Source organism: Pseudophryne corroboree, chromosome 8 (genome assembly GCF_028390025.1).
Source record: "Pseudophryne corroboree isolate aPseCor3 chromosome 8, aPseCor3.hap2, whole genome shotgun sequence".
Lineage (NCBI taxonomy): Eukaryota > Metazoa > Chordata > Amphibia > Anura > Myobatrachidae > Pseudophryne > Pseudophryne corroboree.
In genome coordinates this window covers 191760976-191781127 of record NC_086451.1, presented here as the reverse complement: position 1 = coordinate 191781127, position 20152 = coordinate 191760976, and the positions used below count along the sequence as shown (strand labels likewise).

At 46.9% G+C, this 20152-nt stretch overlaps 1 protein-coding gene and 1 pseudogene across 12 annotated transcripts in view; one reads left to right on the top strand and one right to left on the bottom strand.

Moving 5' to 3' along the window:
- PHKA1 (phosphorylase kinase regulatory subunit alpha 1) overlaps positions 1-20152 on the top strand; it is an 828488-nt gene that overhangs the window by 166203 nt on the left and 642133 nt on the right. For all 12 annotated transcript variants that reach the window (XM_063937031.1, XM_063937029.1, XM_063937030.1 and 9 more), the window contains 4 exons: positions 12266-12348; positions 12443-12523; positions 12712-12810; positions 12889-13035. In XM_063937031.1, coding sequence (XP_063793101.1) covers positions 12266-12348; positions 12443-12523; positions 12712-12810; positions 12889-13035 — 410 coding nt within the window. The remainder of the gene's footprint in view (positions 1-12265; positions 12349-12442; positions 12524-12711; positions 12811-12888; positions 13036-20152) is intronic.
- LOC134950585 (5S ribosomal RNA) lies at positions 14404-14522 on the bottom strand (annotated as a pseudogene).

Below are 20152 nucleotides of genomic sequence, written 5' to 3'. Positions count from 1 at the left end.
AAATAATAATTTAATTTATTCTTGCTATAACTAATTGTGAAGCAGTAATCTGTCTGAGTTTGGCATTATTTGTGGAGGGTTGGCGATCCCTCTATGTATAATGGCTGCATCAGTTAGATGAGCATAGGTCTGATATTTAACCATACTCTATGACCAGGAAAGTGTGTAATGTTGGCCCATTTTCCGCATATAAAAGGAGTACATTTTCATTTTGGAATATGTCTTCAGTTACTGTGAAAAATATTTACAGTAATTATTTGCAAGAACCCGTATGATCAGGTTTTAATTATTTCTCTTATGTCCTAGGGGTTGCTGGGGTCCACATTAGTACCATGGGGTATAGACTGGTCCATTAGGAGCCACTGGCACTTTAAGAGTTTGAGAATGTGGGCTGGCTCTATGCCCCTCCTACCAGACTCAGTTTAGAAAATATGCCTGGAGGAGCCGGTCACAGCTAGGGGACCTCTCCAGAGTTTCTCTAGTAAAAGTTTTTTTTAGAGTTTATTATTTTACAGGGAGGCTGCTGGCAACAGCCTCCTTGCTTCGTGGGACTAAGGGGGGGGGAGTAGTGTCCGACCTGCGCCACTATCTCCGCTGACAGGACACTGCGCTCCTGATGGTGCTGATCGTTAGCCGCTCCAGATGACCGCTAACTCCCACAGCATGCCGCCACCCCCTTACAGAGCCAGAAGATTTCGGTGGCGAGTGAGTCACCGCTCCCCCTGGCAAGCGGGGAGCCGGTGTGAAGATGGCGGCAACAGGGTAGGGAGCGCAGTACTAACTGCGCTTCGGAGCTCAGCATTTGATATTGCGGCGCTGTGAGGGGCGCCCTGAGCCAGTGCCTATACCATAAACTGGTCAGCATGCCTGTCCGGGTCCACAGATCGCTGGCAGCACAAATCCTCAGGCCAGTACAATACAATGAAGAGCGGGAAGCAGCACCATGTTCGGGGGGCGGAGCTTCTCAGAGCGGACCCAGCAGCATTTTCCTGCCTGCTGTTCCTATACAACAGACGCTGACAGGGAGAGCTGTCCCTCCAAGCAACTCCAGCTATCCAGTGCGGTACCAAGGGGTTGCAGAAGGGGGGAGGAGGCTGTGTAAAGTCTGTGTAGTCTATAAAGGTAAACAGACAGCGCTGGTAGTTTCATTAGTTCTACCTCAAATAGCGCTGTGTGTGGGTTGGCTCCAATCTCTGATTCTCTCTGTGGCATACTTGGGGGGGGGGGGGGGGGGGGAACGGTGTCTGACAGTTCCCTGTGTGTGTGTGGGTGTTTAATACTGTATCTCACATAGCCATGCCTAAGGACTCTGTGTCATATGCTGCAGAAGATGTTTCCTCTCAGGAGGGATCCATTCCACCATTCCATGTACACAGGATTGTAATGCTTTGTCTCAGATCCCTATTGTTGAACCTGAGTGGTTAACTTCTATCAAAGGAATGAACTCTCAGATCTCTACTAGGGTTGCTAATACTGAGACTGAAACTCAGGTGTTGAAGAAGTCTATGGCAGTTTAATCAGGCTCTGTCCCTATTCCTGCAAAATTCCCTAGCATGTTCCCACAGAAACGTGCACTTGCCCAAATTATGCAAGATGACAGATACCGATTCTGATACTACAGACGGTGATGGGATGTGCTGAGGGGGGCGACATCCCTTGCAAATGCAGCTCATGATTGAGGCCATTAAAGATGTGTTAAACATTAATGACACCACACCTGAGCAGGTTGAGGAGGATTACTTCACTGACAGTAAGAAAGCCTCGCTAACCTTCCCTGCGTCTAAAGAATTAAACACTATATTTTAAAAATCCTGAGAAAACCCAAAGAAAAAATTCCAGATCCCAAAAAGAGTTCTGGTTGCTTTTCTCTTCCCTGAGGAAGATAGGAACAAATGGGAAAAGCCACCAATTGTTGACGCATCTGTCTCCAGACTGTCTAAAAAAGTGGTTTTACCTGTCCCTGGTTCTACAGCGTTAAAAGAACCGGCTGATCGTAAGATTGACACTAAACTGAAATCCATTTACACTGCTTCAGGAGTGGCGTTAAGACCCACTATTGCCTGCACATGGATTTCTAAAGCCATAGTAAAGTGGTCAGGCACATTACTAGAGCATTTGGATACAATGGATAGAAGTGACATTGAATTGTTTTTATGTAAAATACAGGATTCTGTGGGGTTCATGGTGAAATCCATGAAGGATCTGGGTACGCTGACTGCACGGAAATCTTCCATGTCAGTCTCAGCCCGCAGGGGACTCTGGCTACGCCAATGGTCTGCAGACACGGAATCCAGGAGAAGTGTGGAAAACCTACCCTACACAGGTCAGGCGCTATTTGGGGAAACGTTGGATGCGTGGATTTCCACGGCAACCACGGGTAAGTCACCTTTCCTTCCCTGTGCTACTCCTTCTACGAAGAAACAGTTTTCTTCAGCTGTGCAGCAGTCCTTTCGGACCGCTAAGACAAAAAAGCCCAAGCCTTCTACCACTTTCTTTAGAGGTGGTCGGGCAAAATCCAAAAAGCCTGCGCTCGCAGGCTCCCAGGACTAGAGACCTGCTTCTGGTTCCTCAATTCCTCAGCATGATGGTGGACCTCAAAGCCTGGAGGACAGACTGGTGGGTGTGAGACTGGGACGTTTCAGTTACGTCTGGGTGACGTCCGGCCTGGATCCCTGGGTACAGGATATTGTGTCCCAGGGGTACAGACTGGAGTTTCAAGAACTCCCGCCTCACAGATTCTTCAAATCAGGCTTGCCAGCTTTGCTGACAGACAGGGCTATCCTACAGGAAGCCATCCTAAAATTAGAAAAATCACAGGTCATTGTCCAAGTTCCACCTCATATGCAAAGCAAGTGTTATTATTCAAACCTTTTCGTGGTACCGAAACTGGATGGTTCGGTCAGACCAATTTTGAATTTGAAGTCGTTGAACCCTTACCTGAGGGTGTTCAAATTCAAATGCAGTCTCTCAGAGCAGTGATTTAATGTTTGGGGGAGGGAGAGTTTCTGGTATCCCTGGATATCAAGGATGCGTACCTCCACATTCCGGTTTGGCCGCCTCACCAGGCTTATCTCATATTTGCACTGTTAGACAGTCACTATCAATTCCAGGCACTACCATTCGGCCTCTCCACAGCACTGAGGGTGTTCACCAAGGTGATGGCAGAGATGATTGTTCTCCTCCGCAAACCGGGGGTGAACAAAATCCCATATCTGGAAGATCTGCTGATAAAGGCATCGTCCAGGGAGAGGTGGTTGCAGTCCATTGTTCTCACGATTCATCTGCTCAGGGAACACGTTTGGATCTTGAATCTTCCAAAATCACATTGGAGCCGACCAGGAGGTTGTCTTTTCTGGGAATGATCCTCGACACAGAATTGCAGAGGGTATTTCTTCCGGAGGAGAAAGCGTTGGTGATACAAACAATGGTCCCGGATGTCATGAAGCCAGCCCGGGTTTCGGTTCATCAGTGCATTCGCCTTCTGGGGAAGATGGTGGCCTCTTACGAGGCTCTCCAGTACAGAAGTTTTCATGCTTGGCCCTTCCAACTGGATCTCCTGGACAAGTGGACGGGATCTCATCTTCCATCACCAGAGAATATGTCTGTCGCCGAAAGCCAGGATTTCACTCCTCTGGTGGCTACAACTACCTCACCTTCTGGAGTGCCGCATGTTCTGGATTCAGGACTGGATCCTTCTAACCACGGATGTAAGTCTCCTGGGCTGGGACGCAGTCACTCAGGGGAAAACCTTCCAAGGAAGGTGGTAAAGCCTGGAATCCAGCCTACCAATAAACATTCTGGAACTAAGAGCCGTCTACAACGGTCTTCTCCAGGCGGCCCATCTTCTGCGAAATCGAGCCATTCAAATGCAGTCGGACAATGTAATGACAGTGACTTGCATAAACCGACAGGGCGGAACGAAGAGCAGAGCTGCAATGTCAGAGGTAACAAGAATCATCCTCTGGGCAGAAAAACGCACGTTAGCGCGGTCAGCAATCTTCATTCCGGGAGTAGACAACTGGGAAGCGGACTTCCTCAGCAGACACAATCTCCATCCATGAGAGTGGAGACTCCATCCGGAGGTGTTCACGGAGGTATCGGATCTTTGGGGTGTACCTCACATAGACATGATGGCGTCTCGACTCATCAAGAAGCTTTGGCGGTATTGTTCCAGGTCGAGAGACCCGCAAGCCGTGGTGGTGGACGCCCTAGTGACTCCGTGGGTGTTCCAGTCGGTGTACGTGTTTCCTCCACTTCTACTCATTGTAAGAGTTCTAAAACTCATAAGGAGAACAAGAGTTCAGGCGATCCTCATTGCTTCCGACTGGCCAAGAAGGGCTTGGTACGCGGATCTTCTGGATCTACTGCTAGAAGAGCTGAGGCCTCTAACTCTTCTGGAGGACCTGTTGCAGCAGGGGCCGTTCGCTTATGAAGACTTACTGCAGCTACGTTTGACGGCATGGAGGTTGAACGCCAGAAATTAGCTCGGATGGGCATTCCGTACAAGGTTGTTCCTACCCTGGTACAGGCTGGGAACGTTGTAACGTGTAAACATTACCATCGTATTTGGAAAAAATATGTATCTTGGTGTGAGTCCAAGAAGTTTCCTACGGTGGAGTTTCAACTGGGACGGTTTCTCCTCTTCCTGCAAGCAGGTGTGGATATGGGCCTGAGGTTGGCATCCGTAAAGATCTAGATTTCGGCCCTATCCATTTTCTTCCAGAAACAGTTGGCTACCCTCCTGGAAGTTAAGACATTTTTGAAAGGGGTTCTCCACATCCAGCCTCCCTTTGTGCCGGCTACGGCACCATGGAATCTTAACATGGTGCTGCAGTTTCTCCAATTGGATTGGTTCGAGCCTCTACAGGAGGTTGAGGTCAAGTTTCTCGCATGGAAGGCTGTCACTTTTTTGTCCTTAGCTTCTGCTAGATGTGTGTCGGAGCTGGGGGCTTTGTCTTTTAAGAGCCCCTACTTGATCTTCCATGAAGATGGAGCTGAGCTCCGGACTCGTCAGCAGTTACTTCCGAAGGTTGTGTCGGCATTTCATATCAACCAACCTATTGTGCCATTTGCTTCTGACTCCTCAATTTCATCAAAGTCCTTGGATGTTGTAATGGCTCTGAAAATCAATGTGAAGAGGACCTCTCGTCACAGAAAATCGGACTCTCTGTTTGTCCTGTATGATCCCAAGAAACTTGGGTGTCCTGCTTCTAAGCAGACCATCTCTCGCTGGATCAGGTTCACTATCCAGCATGCATATTCTAAGGCAGGATTTCCGTTTTCTAAGTCAGTTAAGGCCCACTCTACTCGTAAGGTGGGTTCTTCCTGGGCGGCTGCCCGGGGTGTCTCGGCTTTACAGCTTTGCAGAGCGGCTACTTGGTCGGGGTCGAACACGTTTGCAAAGTTCTACAAGTTTGATACATTGGCAGCAGAGGACCTGAAGTTTGGGCAGTCAGTTCTGCAGGAGCCTCCGCGCTCTCCCTCCCGTACTACGAGCTTTGGTACATCCCCATGGTATTAATGTGGACCCCAGCATCCTCTAGGACGTAAGAGAAAATAGAATTTCTCATACGTCCTAGAGGATGCTGGGGTCACTTCAAGAACCATGGGGTATAGGAGGAGACATGGCCACTTCAAGACTTTCAAATGGTGTGACCTGGCTCCTCCCTCTATGCCCCTCCTCCAGACTCCAGTTTAGAATCTGTGCCCAGGCAGACTGGATGCACAACTGAGGAGCTCTACTGAGTTTCTCGGAAAAGACTTTGTTAGGTTTTTTATTTTCAGAGAGGCTGCTGGCAACGGTCTCCCTGCATCGTGGGACTTAGGGGAGAGAAGTCAGTCCTACTTCTAGGGAGTTTAAAGGCTCTGTTTCTTGGCTACACGACACCATTAGCTCCTGAGGGTTTGGAACACTAGGTAATTCTAGGGGTTCACTTCCAGAGCCCGCCATCACCCCCCTTGCAGAGCCAGAAGACAGAAGACAGGTGATTAGAAGAAGAAAAGAAGACTTCAGTGACGGCTTCTGTGGTACCGCACAGCAATCGCACGCTGCGCGCCATGCTCCCACACACAGAGGCACTCCAGGGTGCGGGGTGGGGGGTGCCCTGGGCAGCATATACACCTCAATTATAACACTGGCAACAGGGTACATAGGTGCTGGGGCACTGTCCTAACCCCCGCCAGTATAAAAATTTTAACTAAAATAGCGGGACTGAAGCGCGCCATTGCGGGGGCGGGGCTTAGCCCTCACAGCTCACACAGCGCCATTTTCTTTTTGCTGTACACTGGTCCTTCCTTACACTGCTGAATGTATCAGGGTGCAAAACGGGAAGGGGGGGGCACAGTCAAATGGTGAAATATATGTGTAATATAAAGGTTTGGGGGCATTCTTTAATGTACAGAACTGTTAATTAAGCGCTGTGTTATGAGCTGACAAACTCAGTGTCTCTCTGTCATGTTGGGTACACGTGTGTCGGCATGTCTGAGGTGGAGTGCTTCTTACAAACTGCCGTGGGAGTGACCCTGTCGGCACGGCCGACTCCTGATACATGTGAGTCAACATGTAAGTGAATGAAAACTATATTGGGGACACAGACGCGAGGGGGTGGCCCTGTCGGCACCTCCAATATATGACTGGGTAAAAAAATTGCATATTAATGTGATGCATATCAAAAAGGGGGGTTCACTACGATATGCCGGCGGTCGGGCTCCCGGCGATCAGCATACCGGCGCCGGTAGCCCGACCGCCGGCTTACCAACAGTGTGGTGAGCGCAAATGAGCCCCTTGCGGGCTCGCTGCGCTCGCCACACTATTTTATTCTCCATCCAGGGGGGTCATGGACCCCCACGAGGGAGAATAAGTGTCGGTATGCCGGCTGTCGGGCTCCCGGCGCCGGTATGCTGGTCGCCGGGAGCCCGACCGCCGGTATACTGAAGACCACCCCAAAAAGGGCTATGTATATATATCAGCCTCCTGACGAAGTGCTTACGAAACGCATTGGGGCGGAGCTTGCTAGACGTCTGCTTCACTCGGTGAATGCTTCTCGCTGTGATCGCTGCGTGTGGCCGGACGGGCTTCTGACAGCAGCGCGGTGCACGGTCCTGGCTTCTGGACACAGTGATTGGTGTAATAGCCTTGTGGATTTTTGTTCATGCGCACAAACTGGCCCAAAGAGTGGGTCTAAAAAGGTATTAGTACACCTATACCTGTGATTCGTTTTTAATGAAATGTTTTAAGAAATAAATTTGATTTACACTATGGGCGCATTCTCCTGAATTCCTTTTTTCCAGGAATTTGCTCAAGGGGTCCTGAGTATTTTGGAGAATTGCAGCGGTGGTGGTTCACCAGTGTAACAGCCAAGGGGTGGAATTACCTGTGGACTGCAAACCATGAATTAAGATCTACTAGCGCACCTGTACATTTCTCTTGCCCAATATATATATATATATATATATATATATATATATATATATATATATATATATATATATATATATATATAGTAAGGATGAATAATTTGGTGTAAGAGACACAGGAATACCTATGGATGTCTTGGTCATACCTATGTTTCCCTCAGACACCTCGGGGTCAAAAACAGGCTATTTTGCCCAGTTACCACTCCCTTATACCGACACGGATGCTAATTCCTGTGTCGACCATAATGCTTCCTGATGAGATCCCCCCCAAAAAAGAGCATTTAGTACATGATTAGTACATAATAAGGACGTATTAACGTCACTGTGGACCCTGCTGTTCCGAACAAAGGGGTCTATGTGCGTATATGTATATATTTTTGTATGTGTGTGTGTATATATATGTTTATATATATATATATATATATATATATATATATATATGTGTGTATGTATGTGTATGTATATATATATATATATATATATATATCAGAAGAAGAATGGAGGGCGCAAATGAGTAAAAGATTCACAATTCCATTTATTATAAAAACATGCTCACATACATCTCAGCTTTAATAGATGAACTCGGTTCTCCATATGGCAACGACCGAGCCTCTGGAAATGTCCTCCCGCATACGGCTCGTACTGCTGGCCGCAAAAGCCGCAGGTAACTCCTGTTATTTCACTGGGACCAGACACATCAAAGACCATATGTCTCTCGCTCCACAGGCCACGCCCAACGCGTTTCGTCAACAGACTTCGTCAGGGGGTGTTTCTTCTTCTGTTACATGTGCATGCAAACCAGTGGTTCTGGTTTTATAGCGGAGGAGGCAGCATCATACATCAAGAAACGGGACACGGATATCTAATAATGGACTAATATCCTAAAGTTAAGTGGGTTTGAATGCGCAGCTCTTTTTTGACACTTGATAGATAGATAGATATATATATATATATCTATCTATCTATCTATCTATCTATCTATCTATCTATTTTATAATACTGCTGAAGTAACATTCTTCATTCTCATGTGCTGAATGCTCTGTTCGAGAAGGTCTGGGTCAGCCCTGTCAAGATAATTTCAAATCCTCAAGAGGATTCCGATTGTTTATTCTTTTCCCGCCGCGGATAGAATAAAGTGGGTGTCACCCCCTGTTCTGCGTGGGGCCCTGTCACGAAGCCAGCGGATCATATGTAGGAAGCTTTCGTTATGTGTCCACGCGTACGACAGTTAGACCTGGCCATTACATGCGCATGGGGAGTAGTAGTATTCAAAAATGGTCGGTTGCCTGGTCATCCGTTATAGATACCCTGGGGAGAGATGGTATACTCCTTACGTTGCGTCGTATCAAGGACGCTGCAGCATGCTTTCGTGTGTCTGCAAGGGATAAAGGACTCTTGGGTTCGTGGTCCGATTCCATGGTTTCGGCTAGGAGGGAGTTGTGTATTCACCAATGGAATGCTAAGGTTGACTCCGAGAAGATATGGAGTCTTTTCCAGATGAAGGTGAAAGTCCGGTTCGGTGATGACCTAGTTAATTTGATCTTGGCAGATGCCGTGGGTAGGTCTTTCTTCGGGGCCTATGTTCCCTCACAACGGATGATGACGCATAATTGTCAGATGCAGTCATGTCAGCCCGATAGATATGGATTCCCCCTTCTTTCTTTGCAGGTAGAGGAAGAAGAAAAGGGAAGAGGTCAGCAGCCTCTTCAAGGTCACAGGGGCAGAAATCATCCTCTGTTTTAAAGAAATTCAAATCCAATCTAAAGAAGAATAAAGGAGGTCTAATTACATTTTCTTCTGCTTTAGTTTACCTGAGGTTTGCTATTCAGGATGGTCATTACCAGTTTCACCAGGGTGATGGCAGTAATGATGGTACTCCTTCTCTAGTACGGAGCCACGTTTATCCCGTACGGGGACGATCTCCTGATGACGGCGAGATCAAGAATCCAGTTGGTGCAAAACGTTGCATTCTCCCTGACAGTTCTTCAACAACAGGGTTGGCTCCTGAACTTACCAGAATCACTGATGGCCCACCGACGCGGTTGTTGGTTATGGGAATAATACTAGACACTACAGAGAGTTTTTTTCTTCCAATGGAACAAGATCTGGAGATCCAGAGTCTGGTCATACGGATTCCAAGACCAGCTGGAGTGTCAATTCATCAGTACATTAACAAAAAAAGATGGTTGCGGCCTACAAGGCCGTTCAGTTGGCAGGTGCCTTGCCAAGGTGTTCTAGTGGGTCCTGTGGGACTAGGGGTCCGGTTCCCACCTACACATACACGGGAAGATAATCCATGTTGTCAAAAGCCAGGGTTTTGCTCCTGTGGTGGTTCCACACCTCGCACTTACTAGAGGGACGTAGGTTCGGGGTCATGACTGGGTCCTGGTATCCACGGATGCAAGTCTCCGAGGCTGGGGAGCTGTCACTCCAGGGAAAAGCGTCCAAGAAAAATGCTAAAGTCGGGAAGCCTGCCTTCACATGAATATGCTGGAATTGAGAGCCATTTACGACGGCCTTCAGCAGGCGGTACATCTTCTTCAAGATCACCCCGTGCAGATCTAGCTGGATAAGGTAACAGAAAAAAGCAGAGCGGAAATGGCAGAGGTGACGAAGATCCTCCTCTGGGCAGAAAAATCTGTAAAGGCTCTGTCGGCAATTTTCATTCCGGTGGACAACTGGGAAGCATGGTTCCTCAGCAGACACTATCTCCGTCCGGGAGAGTGGGACCTCCACCAACAAGTCTTCGCAGAGGTGACAAGTCTTTGGGGAGTTTCTCCAGTGGACAGGTTGACTTCTCGCCTCAATGAAAAACTTAAGAAAAAAAAAAAATTGTTCCAGGTCAAGAGACCCTCAGGCAGTAGCAGTAGATGCTCTGGTAACCCAGTTACTATTCCGGTAAGTATATTCCTTCCACTTCCACTGATCCCAAAAGTTCTCGGGATAATAGGAAGAACAAGGGTTCGGTCAATTTTCACTGCCCCAGACTGGCCAAGGAGGGCTTGGTGCTCAGATATTCAGGAGTTGCTTATTAAAAGATCCTGGGCCTTTTTCCTCTTCGCAAGGCCCTACTAAGGTAGGTACCGGGCATGTACCTAGACTTGCCGCGGCTACATTTGACGGCATGACCAGCGCCGAATCCTACCCCAAAAGGGTATTTCCAAGGAAGTCATCCCCTTTCTTGTTCAGCCCTGAAAAGGAGTAAGGTCTAGACATTACCACCGTTTTTGGAGAAAATATGTCTTAGTGTAAATCCAAGACCGTTTCAACGGAAGTGTTTCAGTAAGGCGTTTTCTCCGTTCCCTAGAGGCTGGGGGAAATGTAGACTGCAGTTGGACTCCATTATGGTCCAGTTTTCAGCATTGGAAATTTTCTTTCTGAAACTATTAGCTTCCCTTCCAGAAGTTCAGTTTGCGTGAAAGACGTGTTGCACGTCCAACTTTCATTTGTGCCTTCGGTGGCACCTTGGGATCGTCATGTGGTGTTGCAGTTCCTTCATTCACATTGGTTTGAACCTTTACAGAAGGTGGAGTTGAAATTCCTCACTTGGAAAGTGGTCAGCCTATTGGCCTTGGCATCTGCACGGCATATGTCTGAGTTAGCGTTCTTGTCTCTCAAGAGCCCATAGTTGATCTTCCTGGAAGATAGAGCTGAATTGAGGACACGTCAGAAATTTCTACCGAAGGTGGTTTCCTCTGTCCACATCGAGCAACCTATTGTGTTGCCTGTGGCTACTGACGCCTTCGCTCAGTCAAAATCTCTGGATGCGGTCAGAGCGTTGAAGATTTATGTCGCCAGAACGGCTCATATTTGGAAAACAGAGGTTCTGTTTGTCCTGTATACTCCCAACAAGGTTGGGTGTCCTGCTTCCAAGCAGATCATGGCATGCTGCTTCCGGAACACCATTCAGCACGCTCATTCCACGGCTGGTTTGCCGTTACCGATATCGGTGAAAGCCCTTTCTACTAAATAGATGGGCTCATCCTGGACGGCTCACCCTTCATTTAAAAAAACTAAACAACTATTAGCGGTGCCACTTCACAACTTTACACACTGGGAAGTGTGTGTGGGGTGGGTGATTTTTGGTTTATTTTTCCCTCCAGCTAGCTTAGTCTTAGTTAATTAGTATCCTCTCCCAATTCCCCCCTTCACTTTCTCATTCCAGTACTATTGTATAATCAGCCAATGGAGGAAGTACACTGACATTTATTTCATAAGGACACTAGTTAAGAAAACGAGCGATCTTCTGTGATGCTTATAAAAGAGTTTAGTCTGTGTAAAAGTAGGATAGCTCGATGGATTATTTCTGTGTTTGGCACACTTATATTAGGGGAGAAACCGGTTTCCTCATATTTGTGAAAGCGGATTCTACCGGATCATAGCGCACCTCAGGGGCTGTGCAACATGGAGTCTCTGCTGTGCAGACGAGTCTTTTTGATGCTTTTGCTTCAGAAGATGTAAGCTGTGCCTACTCTTTTATACACCAACCCACCTGAAATTGAAATATTGGGGCATACCCATGGTCTATTGTTCCCCAAGTGGGTGAAAGAGAAAATATGATTTATATACTTACACTATAGTTCACCTAAAAAAAAAAAGTTTAGAAAAGTCAAATTGGGGGGCAGGTAGAGGGGGGGGGGGGAGGGATTAATATTGTTTCTCTCTGGTTCTGTCATGTGAGGCTTGTTAGTATGAATATTGAATTCCCTGCAGGGTATGGATATAAAAGAGAAAGGAGAATCCAACGTTTAATTTCTCACCAGCCCAAATCCCTTTATGGAATCAAAGAAAACGATTTCATTAAAGTTTTTTTTTCAATCCTGTTTGTTTGTTTATGCTTCTTTTTTAGGTCTCCATATAATATACACACTGGACGAGGTGAACTTTATACAGAATTTGGTGTTTTACATAGAAGCAGCATACAAAACAGCAGTAAGTAAGAGTGATATCTACGGAATAATCTAGCTCATGAATCACCTAGAATAATATCAAGTTTCTGTGTAATGTGCACTGTATATTTCTATAGGACTTTGGGATGTGGGAACGTGGTGACAAGACAAATCAGGGCATCTCTGAACTAAATGCCAGCTCAGTTGGAATGGCCAAGGTCAGGAGTATACCATCTAAATCACCTACTGTGGCAATTTCCTTCTTATTTCATATGACCCCTTTCCCGCATCTTACTCTACGGGCTTTTACCTTTCTGCTTCCCTCCCCTGTGTTCTGCACTCATGTTCTTTCTGACACTCTCCTTTTCCTATTTTTTTAACCTCATAATTATTTTTTGTCCCACAGGCAGCTTTGGAAACTTTAGATGAACTGAATTTGTTTGGTGCTAAAGGAGGTCCTCAGTCTGTTATTCATGTATTGTCTGATGAGATTCAACACTGTCGGGTACGTTCATTGCTATGATCATTATTTGCTTATCACTATTGCTTGCAATTTATTTACTAACTCTATCATTTCTACCAGTCTATTCTGCAATCCATGCTTCCAAGAGCCTCTACATCCAAGGAGATAGATGCTGGAGTTCTTTCTGTCATCTCATTTCCAGCGTTTGCTGTGGAGGATTCTCAGTTGGTTCAAATCACCAAGGAAGAAATCATCAACAAATTACAGGTGTAACATTACCCAAATATAAAATACCATTTTTATTAATCTTTTATACACCACATTTCTGGGTAGCATGTTGTTTATCAGCTTATTTCTGTATTCACTGTGCTGGAGACCCATTGCTCTGTAATTTATAGACCTATGTTTCATGTTCAGTCCATTGCAACCAGAGATGGATTTTACCTAGGGGCTGCAAGACTGCATCACCCCAGCAAATTCTGCCTCCCACTGGGACTTGCCTGGCAGTGTCAGTGGCTTCCCATGAGAAGTGCTCCATGCTAATAATCACGTGATGGACAGGGGGAGGTGTGTTCTCCCCTTGGGACTGCCAGTCTGGACTGTGGGCCTAATTCAGAACTGATCGCTGCTGTGCGTTTTCGCACAGCAGCCGATCAGGTCTGAACTGCACATGCCAGACAGCCGATGGCCATCTCAACCCTGCGATCGCCTCTGCCTGATTGACAGGCAGAGGCGATCGCTGGGCGGGCCGGCGGCGTTTGGCCGCCGTTTTAATGGCGCGCTGCAGCAAAGCAGGCGTGGGTGCGACCTGGACAGCGACGGGTAGATCCCTGCCAGCGTGCAGAAGCTCTGCTGGTAGGGAGCTACTCGTCAAGTCCAAAAGCGCTTTTGTACTTGTGGGGGTGTATGGCCAGTCATGCGGGATGGACTAGCCCTGTGCTGGGTGCCCCACCGCATGTTTGAGTAACTGATCGTAGTGCTATGATCAGGTCTGAATTAGGCCCAGTGTTAGGAGAGAGCCCTTCCCATTGGAAGTCAAGACCCTGATATCACAGCAGCTGTTACTGGCTTCTAGGAGCTGCAATCAACTTGGATCTATGTACTTGTACTTGGACAGAGATAAAATGGATGGAGTTAAAGTTCCAGCCAGTCAGCTCCTAACTGCCATGTATTGGAACAAAGGAAAATAAAGACTCTGTGTTGGGGCACACTTTGAAATGGTTTAATTACATACAACATAAGAAAAGGACAATTACACATAGGGCTTATCACCTCTTAAATTGATCCATTTATCAAGGGTGACGGTAATTTTTAAAATTCAATTAGTAAATTTTAAAGCACCTATGGTGAAAATATTAAAGACACTGGAGTCCCTAATGGATATCCAGATTAATGACGACAGAGACGTATAATTTGAATAATTTGAATTGTGTTGCAATCCAATGCTTGGTGCCTTCTGTTTAAGGAGGTCTCCTGGTGTAGATTAATTAGCTGCGTGATAGATTCAAAGATAGAAACATTGCAAAAGGAGATAGTTAGTGTCAAAAATTGCGTAGTAGACCATATTGATAAGTTGATGGTAGAGGTCAAAGGTTGCTCCAGCACTTCTGCTGTTTGTTGTCAGACAAGGATTTATGCTTACAGCACCTGATATTCCCCGGTGGTCTCCCCTCTGGGTACTGATCAGGCTTACCACTGCTTTGCTTCCAAGATCAGATGGGATCGGGCGTAACCAGTGAAATATGGCAGTAATTTTCCCAATTTTAACAAATGAGAGAGTGTGGTTATTGACATGTACCTAGGTAAGGGTACTTCTGCTGTCCAATTAATAACACAGGTTCTCTGATACTTGTAGCATTGCAGAGAATGTAGCCTGGCATCTGGATGAGCTAGTACTGAGTTAGGATAGATGCATGAAGAATAGGATAAGGACTCCACCTTCTGCTGTCCACTATCATATAAAATTATAGCGGAGAGTGGATGAGAGAGGTGGGCTGATCTTACCTATTGAACTGAAAATTCTTAGGATTTTATACAAGAAATCAGTGTTTTAAAGCAGTATGCAGTTTCTAATTAATTTATGCAAAATTGCTAATGTCCTTTTTTACTGAACACATGTAAATGATTTGTAAAAGCGCAGTATAAATTTGCAATACAAATTCACAGATATGGTCACGTCTAATAGTCAGCTATTGATATTGAATAGAGATACTGTATGTATCATAGTGCTAGTATGCTGAATCTGAGAGCATTCAAAGACACAGTCCTTCTGCAGTGCTGACAGGCTGAATTTCAGAGCAATCAAATCATCAAAAAGCCAAAATCAGAAACCACGCATCAGCTGTTGACATTGAATAGAGATATCTCACATAGTGCTAATATGCTGAATCTGAAAACATTAAATGACACAAGCTTTCTGCAATGCTGGCAGGCTGAATTTCAGAGCATTTAAATGACCAAAAGCCAAAACCTAATAGAAATCAGACAAGCCTGTTATCAGAGAATATAGAGTTAGTCTTACAGAAAGTTTAGATCACCGCAGCATTTAAAAAAAATAAATAAGAATAATTAGAAAGCCTTAATAGGCATATACAATACCAGGAGGTACCAATATGTGGGCTGAACCATGCACAGTCCAGCTCCACTGTGCACAAACGGCCGTTTCACCAGGAGGAGGCTTGTTCACTGCCATGTCACAGAGTGTTCATTTGAAAAATTACAGGAGCTGGTTAGTTGGTATTTTGTCTCTGTCCACTTATATCTCTCTCTCTAAGGCATATAGATTTCTCATTCCCTATAAGCCGGCAGGCTTGATGATTTGAGTGCATACGTGGGATCGTGATTCTGCGCTTGTGCACAAATACAAACGGGGCAGGAGCCGTGGCTGATTGCAAATATCAGTTGAAGTAAATATTTTACAGTTGTGTTGATCCATCAAAAGGAATCAAACCCACAGGAGAACAGTTGCAAATGTAGCATCACAGAAGGGTGGGGGTTCGGCGGAGGTGGGGGTGGATCTTCAAACATGACTATGTTATAAATTGGTAAGATTGATCAGCCCATAATATTGACTACTAATTATAGCCACATACATCATTACTTCTGAGGTAGACCTTGAATCCATTTTCAGATGTGTTAGTGGTTATGCCATTGATGCACCATGTGACAACAGGTTCCGCAGCTTACCTACCACTACAGTAAGGAACTCATTCCTTCATCGTTGCTAAAACCATAGTTCTTTAAATTGCAACTGCTCCTCTATTGTCTTCGGTAAGTTCTTCATTAGGAAAAGTTAATTAGACAAATGTTTGTATTCTTCTTTGATATACAGCATACATACACATTAGTTGGCTGTAATATACCTTTAAAAAAAAATAAACATCTGTTTCATTAAATTCCGTTTACTAAGTGAGTAGCTATAACCATGGTTTATGTGCACACCTATGTATCTACATTGTTTTTACAGAGAGTGTAAATAAAGAAGATAGTGATTCTTTCTTATGCATTACATGTTTAATGTGACAGTACAGACATGTTTAGGGGAGTATTCAATTAGCTCTGGCAATTTTGGTGCTATCAAATTTACCCTGCTGAGTATTCAATTGTGTACCGTTTTCACCAGTTTTTAATGCATTTTTGACAATGCCTTTTCATTTCTCTAACGTCCTAGAGGATGCTGGGGTCCACATTAGTACCATGGGGTATAGATGGGTCCACCAGGAGCCATTTGCACTTTAAGAGTTTGAGTGTGGGCTGGCTCCTACCTCTATGCCCCTCCTACCAGACTCGGTTTAGAAAATGTGCCCGGAGGAGCAGGTCACAGCTAGGGGAGCTCTCCTGAGCTTTCCTAATAAAGTTTAGTTTTAGAGTTTATTATTTTACAGGGAGGCTGCTGGCAACAACCTCCCTGCAGCGTGGGACTAAGGGGGGGAGCAGTGTCCGCCCTGCGGGGTCTGTGCCACTGATTGGACACTGAGCTCCAGAGGGGCTGATCGGTCTCCACCGCAGGGGAACCGCTCACCCCAGCAGCATGCCGCCGACCCCTTACAGAGCTGAAGAAAGTGGTGAGTTAATCACCGACTCCCCTAGCAAGCGGGGGGCCGGTGTGAAGATGGCGGCAACAGGAGAAGGAGCGCGGTATTAACCGCGCTCCCGGACGGTACCAGAGGCACACTGTGGAGCGCCGTGAGGGGTGCCCTGGGCCAGCGCCTACCCCTCACTTTTGGTCAGCAAGTCTGTCGGTCCCCAGGGATCCCAGCCAGCACAACTCCTCAGACCAAATTTAAACTCAGAAGAGCGTGAAGACAGTGCTGGGAAGGGGGCGGAGCTTCTCAGAGCGGACCTGCAGCGTTCCAGTGCCATTTTCCTGCATGCTAACAAGCTGAAGAAAGATCCTGATCCCTCCACAGTAGCTCCAGTTTACTGTAACGGTACCAGGGGGTTGTAGAAGGGAGGGGAGGCTAATTACTTGACTGTGTGTCCTATTAAGGTGCACAAGTCAGCGCTGGAAAGGGGTTTTCTCCTTGGTTTGGGCGCTGGTGCGGGTTGGCTTCAATCTCTGTCTCTCTCTTGCCATTCTTGGGGGGGGGGGGGGGGGGGGAAACTCTGTCTTACTCCATCCTGTGTGTGTGTGGTGTGTTTGGTGGTCACTAGCAGCAATGTCCAGGGATACAGTGTCATATACTGCAGAGGATTTATCCTCCCAGGATTATCCCATTCCATGCAATCAGGTTAGCACTGGTTTAGCACAGATTCCAGCAAGGGAACCAGAGTGATTTTCCTCTATCAGGACTTGGATTTCTCAGATTTCTGACAGGGTTGCCAGTAATGAGTCTGAAACCCAGGTATTGCAGTCCTCGGTGGCTGTGTGGCCCTTGTCGGGTACTTTGGGTCACCCCACAATACACCCCGACAAACGTGCGCTTGTGCAGGTAACACAGGACGACACGGATACCGATTCTGACACTACAGATGGTGATGGGGATGTATTGCGGGGGTCCGCATCTCTCGCAAGGGGGGTACAGTTGTTGATAGAGGCTATCAGAGATGTGTTAAATGTTAATGATACCACACCTGAGCAGGTTGAAGTGGCTTTCTTCACTGAAAATAAGAAAGCCTCGCTAACCTTCCCTGCGTCAAAAGAGCTGAATGCTATATTTGTAAAGGCCTGGGTGAACCCTGAAAAGAAGTTTCAGATTCCTAAGAGGATTCTGGTAGCTTTTCTTTTGCCTGAGGAGGATAGGAAAAGGTGGGAAAACCCGTCTATTGTTGACACATCTGTATCCAGACTCTCAAAGAAGGTGGTTTTACCGGTACCGGGATCTACCGCCTTAAAGGATCCGGCAGACAGGAAAATTGATAATACTCTGAAATCAGTGTACACTGCTTCAGGGGCCATATTACGTCCCACTATTGCTAGTGCATGGGATTGCAAAGGCAATAGTGAAGTGGTCGGCTGCCTTGATGGAGGATTTGGATACGATGGATGGGGATGAGGTTGCGTTGTATTTACGCAACATTCATGATTCTGCAAGGTTTCATGGTAGAATCCATAGCTGCGGGAATTTCTTCCATGTCTGTTTCAGCTTGTCGTGAACTGTGGCTGCGCTAGTGGTCGACCGACGCGGAATCCAGAAGAAGTGTGTAGTCTTTACACTGTACAGGCCAGACTCTCTTTGGGGAAGCCCTAGACGCGTGGATTTCTACCGCTACAGCGGGTAAGTCTCTGTATCTTCCCTCAGCAGCTCCTGCTCCAAAGAGATCATTCTCAGCTATGCAGCAGTCCTTTCGGCCCAACAAGACCAGAAAGGCCAAGTCATCCAATACCTTCTTCAGGGGTGGTAAGGTTAAGTCCAAGAAACCTGCCGCTGCATGTTCCCAAGAACAAAATCCTGCTTCAGGTACCCCTAAGTCCTCCGCATGACGGTGGACGGGAGGGCCCAGAGAGGGGGCCTGTGCGAGCGAGACTCAGACAGTTCAGTCAGGTCTGGGTCTCGTCCGGCCTGGATCCCTGGGTGGTAGATATTGTCTCTCAGGGATACAGGCTGGAATTTCAAAGTTTCCCTCCTCATCGTTTTTTCAGGTCGGGCTTACTAACTCTGTTGCAGGACAGCACAGTGCTACAGGACGCTGTCCAAAAGCTGGTGGAGGCACAATTCATTGTGCCGGTACCACCGCACATGTTGACAAAGTGTTACTATTCAAACCTTTTCGTGGTACCGAAACCAGATGGTTCGGTCAGGCCTATCCTGAATCTAAAATCATTGAACCCCTTTCAAAGGAGTTCAAGTTCAAGATGGAGTCTCTCAGGGCGGTGATGGCAGGTCTGGAAGAGGGGAGAATTCCTGGTATCCCTGGATATCAAGGATGCGTACCTTCACATTCCGATCTGGCTGCCGCATCAGGCTTATCTCCGATTCGCATTGATGGACTGTCATTTTCAGTTCCAGGCTCTGCCGTTCGGCTTCTCCACAGCACCGAGGGTGTTTACCAAGGTGATGGCGGAGATGATGATGCTACTCCGAAAACAGGGTGTGAACATCATTCCTTATCTGGACGATCTCCTGATAAAGGCATCGTCCAGGGAAAGGTTGCTCCATTCCATTGTTCTCACAACACGGCTGCTTCAGAGTCACGGGTGAATTCTGAATTTTCCAAAGTCACATTTGGAACCAACCCGGAGATTGTCTTTTCTGGGAATAATCATGGATACGGAAGTACAGCGGGTGTTCCTTCCGCGGGACAAGGCGTTGGTGATCCAATCCATGGTTCGGGATGTCTTGAAGCCACCCCTGGTGTCGGTTCATCAGTACATTCGCCTATTGGGAAAAATGGTGGCCTCCTACGAGGCTCTCCAGTACAGGAGGTTTCATGCTCGGACCTACCAACTGGACCTCCTGGACAAGTGGTCGGGACCTCACCTCCACATGCATCAGAGAATTTGTCTGTTGCCAAGGGCGAGGATTTCACTCCTATGGTGGCTCCATTTGCCTCACCTGCTGGAGGGCCGCAGGTTCAGGATTCAGGACTGGGTCCTGCTAATGATGGATGTGAGCCTCCAGGGCTGGGGAGCCAGTCACTCAAGGGGTGACCTTCCAGGGAAGATGGTCAAGCCTGGAAGCCGGCCTGCCCATCAACTTTCTGGAACTAAGAGCCGTCTACAACGGTCTTCTTCAGGCGGCCCCTCTTCTAAGAAACAGGGCCATTCAAGTACAGTCGGACAACGTAACAGTGGTTTACATAAACCGACAGGGCGGAACGAAGAGTAGAGTGGCGATGTCAGAGGTCACAAGAATACTTCTCTGGACGGAAAAGAACGTGTTGGCGCTGTCAGCCATCTTCATTCCGGGTGTAGACAACTGGGAAGCAGACTTCCTCAATAGAC